We start from the raw sequence: 4,142 nt of genomic DNA on the forward strand, positions 1-4,142 counted from the left end.
GTGGAAAGATTTTCTTTTGATTTTTTTCCGATTTTCTAATTTTTTTTTTAAAGAAAATGAAGAAATAAAAATAAATAAATAGATGAAGATAGATGAACGTAAATAACAGCCTACGAAGTGCGACTAAGCGTGGGCACGGTTAGTCGCATTTCCAAATCTGTTTTTGTGAGGTGAGGTGAAACAGTTTTAAAAGATCGACTAAGCGTGGGCACGCTTAGTGGGATCTCCAAATCTGTTTTTGTGAGGTGAGTTAAACAGTTTTGAAAGATCGACTAAGCGTGGGCACGCTTAGTGAAAACTTCAAATCTGTCCAATTTGAGCATCCAAACAGATTTGGATGTTTCATTAAGCGTGGCACGCATCGCAAAAAACACTAAAACTAAAATAAAATGAAACGAAAAAGAGAAGGGATAGAAATTCATGGGTTGCCTCCCATGCAGCGCTTTTCTTTAATGTCTTTGGCTAGACATTGCTGTGCCTCAACTTGAATAAGTTGGACACTCTAAATCCACTTCTTCTATGTAATGCACCCGATGATGGTGTGGATTTAGGGGAATTTGGCAGTCCATGGATGACTTCTTCCTTGAACTTATTTTGTCATGAAAGACTTTTTTCTTGTAAGTTATTCGACTCGATCTTTTGGCAATTGTTGTCTTGAATGCTCCTCTACCATTGAACATAGCATTTTTTGGCAATAAAGGATCAATAGAATCAATGAGAAAAATAGAATGCACATCATTAGAATATTTCATGGCACCATCAATTTTAAAACTCATAACCTCATTATCAAATTCCATAGAAAGGATTCCGGCATCAACATCAATTTTGGTTTTTGAGGTTTTAAGGAATGGTCTTCCTAGTAAGATGGATGTAGAATTGGGAGAAATATCCCCCCTCATATCAAGCACATAAAAATCAGCAGGAAAAACCAATTCATTAACTTGCACAAGTACATCCTCAAGAACTCCTTCGGGGTAAACAACAGAACGATCGGCAAGTTGAAGAATGACCCCCGTTTCTTTCAATGGGCCAACATTCAAAGATTCATATATAGTAAGAGGCATAATATTGATAGAGGCACCTAAATCACACATCGCTTTTTCTATTCTAATTTTTCCAATTTTGCAAGGGATAGAAAACGTACCTGGATCATTGCATTTTGGGGGTAATTTTCGTTGGAGAATTGCAGAGACGTTCTCCCCCATACTTACCCGTTCGTTTCCCTTGAGTTTACCCTTGCTAGTGAACAATTCTTTGAGAAATTTCGCGTATCGGGGTATTTGCTTGATGGCATCGAGCAGCGGGATGTTTACCTCCACTTTGCGGAACGTTTCAAGGATCTCTTTTTCCTCCTCTTCCTTCTTCGCTTTGGTGAATCTTTCTGGGAATGGTGGTCTAGTTACCAAAGGCTGCGGATGGTCCACTTCGTGTTTGGTTTGTTCTTGTTGGACCTCAATTTCTTTTTCCGGCTTTCTTTTCACACCGAGCCCACGTTTGGTGTCATCTTCGTTCACATATTCCTGCAATTCTTTTCCACTACAAAGCGTAATAGCACTAACATTTTGTCTAGGGTTAATGACAGATTGAGAAGGTAGCTTACCTTGAGACTCTAGCTTACCAACAGACGACGCCAGCTGACTGATTTGAGATTCTAGATTTTGAATGCTCACCTGAGTCTGTTGTTGGAATTGTTGGAAGTTCGCCTGGGTCTGTTGTTGGAATTGTTGTGTGTTGGTCACTAGTGCTTTCATCATGTCTTCGAGAGATGTGTTTGGCGTGGGGTTAGGCTGTGGAGGTGGTCGGTATTGGGGTGTTTGAAAGTGTTGGTTGCCGCAATTCAGATTCGGGTGGTCCCTCCATCCGGGGTTGTATGTGTTGGAGAAAGGATCATATCTTCTCTGTTGTTGTCCGGCGAATCCTCCTACGGCGTTGGCATGTTCGGTAGTTGATTCTTGAAGAGTTGGGCACATGTCGGTGGCGTGTCCCGTTAAGGTGCAGATACCACATGCTTTGACTTGTTGATAAGTATCTGCAACAACTTTTTCAACAACAGTTGTGAGTTGATTTAAACGTTCTTCAAGATTACTTACCTCATTGCTTTTTCTAAGTGGATCATCGTGTCTAACCCCAAATTTTTGCGTGTTGGACGCCATAATTGAGATTAGTTTACGCGCTTCGGTGGGGGTTTTGTCGAACAATGGTCCGCCACTTGCCGCATCTATTAGTTTCCTATCCATATTTGATAGACCTTCATAGAAATACTGGATCAACAAGTGGTTCGGGATTTGATGATGGGGGAAACTTTCCACTAGTCGATTTAATCTTTCCCAATATTCGAAAAGACTTTCTCTCGCGAATTGTCGAATCCCGCTGATCTCCTTCCGGATTGTTGTGGCTCTTGAGGCAGGGAAATATTTCTCAAGAAACTGCTTTTTGAGATCGTTCCATCTTGTAATGGATCCTGAAGGAAGGAGATACAACCAATCTTTCGCTTGATCGGCGAGAGAGAAGGGGAACGCTCTCAATTTGACTTGTTCCTCGCTTATGCCTTGTGGTCGCATTCCGGAGCATACCACATGGAATTCCTTCAGATGCTTATGTGGATCTTCACCTGCGAGACCACGGAAGGTAGGAAGTAAATGAATTAATCCAGATTTCAGTTCAAAATCTACCTCTAAATCGGGGTATTCAATGCACAGTGGCTGCTGGTTCAGATCGGGCGACGTCATGTCATTGATCGATCTTTCAGGAATCAAAGCCATTATCTCTTCTTCGGATTCGCTTAGGGATTTCTCAAATTCCAAGGTTATATCTTCTTTGTCTTCGTATGGAGCGGATGTTCCTTCCAATTGTTGTTTAGTCTCTCGACGAAGTCTTCGTGCGGTCTTTTCGATTTTCGGATCGTATACCAATTTACCTGTACGAGAAGACCTTGGCATCAATGGTGATAAAATCAAGTAATAAAAGAAAATAAAGAAATATACTTAAAAACGCCAATCCCCGGCAACGGCGCCAAAATTTGATGAGTGTCGAAGTCACCAAAAATAATTCCTACTACACTTGTGAAAGTGGGAGTAGGGTCGATCCACAGAGATTGGCTTTAAGTTGATTTCTTTGAGAAAATAGAAAATAATGGGGGGAAGGTTGTGATAAATAGAAGTGATCAAAAACTAAATAATTAAAAATACCTGATAAAGATATGAGAGAGAGATTTCCCGGTTAAGGCTAGGATTATGCTTGATTCTTGTGAGTTGATCATTGATGCAAGAATAACACATGTATGGACAAATAAACCAGTTATGATCGTTGGTACGACCTAACAACCTCACCTTTCCTTACCTTTTCGTCAGCCAAGGTACGACCGTTGGCTAGATCTCTAATTAACAGACAACTTTGGGAACGTCCACAAGATTTAATCTATTAACAGCATTAAGAATTAGAAAGGCCTGATTCTAATCAACAAACTCCTACGAGGACAATTCGTTTAAACTAGATCATGCATTCCCCATAACATAACTAAATACTGTGACATAACCAATTATGCTACGTTGCTACTAAGCATTTAACTAAATAAACAATTACACGGATTTATAAAGTCCAATTAGCTAAGCAAACCTTCTTGATAATGAACAACCGGCCGAATCATTCATAAATCAGACGTTTGTAATTAAAGCACAGAGAATAGCATGAATATTTGTTTAACAAGTGTAGAACGCAGATTAGATCTCACAAGTTTGTATAAAAGGGAAACAAACTTGTTTTAATAAAACCATGCAGAACAGCTAAATCTGGAACGTTCTCAGAATTCGATGAAACTTGACCCAATCGTTGGTCTAGACCCAAGAATTTGTGTGGTAAATTTGCTAGGCGTAATAATAACTACAACTTTGTATAAAAGGAAAACAAACTTGGTTTAATAAAACAACACAAAATAGATAAATCTTGAACATTCTCAGATATCGACAAAACTGGATCCAAACGTTGGTCTAGACCCAAGAATTTGTGTGGTAAATTTGCTAAGTTTAATAATAACTACAAGTTTTTATAAAAGAAAAATAAACTTGCTTTAATAAAATCGTAAAAACAGCTAAATCTTGAATGTTTTCAAAATTCGATATAACTTGACCCAAACGTTGGTCTAG

General features: G+C 39.2%; 1 protein-coding gene across 1 annotated transcript; it reads right to left on the reverse strand.

Moving 5' to 3' along the window:
• Nucleotides 1-479: 479 nt before the first annotated feature.
• Nucleotides 480-2,939, reverse strand: LOC148788681 (uncharacterized). Its single transcript, XM_088878088.1, has one exon. It carries the CDS (start codon nucleotides 2,937-2,939, stop codon nucleotides 480-482), a length of 2,460 nt encoding a protein of 819 aa, XP_088734214.1.
• Between the last annotated feature and the right edge of the window lie 1,203 nt (nucleotides 2,940-4,142).

This window comes from Sesamum indicum, linkage group LG3, assembly GCF_026168435.1.
Source record: "Sesamum indicum cultivar Baizhima isolate 11 linkage group LG3, ASM2616843v1, whole genome shotgun sequence".
In the NCBI taxonomy this organism is placed as follows: Eukaryota; Viridiplantae; Streptophyta; class Magnoliopsida; order Lamiales; family Pedaliaceae; genus Sesamum; species Sesamum indicum.

Bases quoted from the DNA above. Each gene is read 5' to 3' on its own strand.
- LOC148788681 (XM_088878088.1), bottom strand. From the start codon at position 2,939: ATGCCAAGGTCTTCTCGTACAGGTAAATTGGTATACGATCCGAAAATC.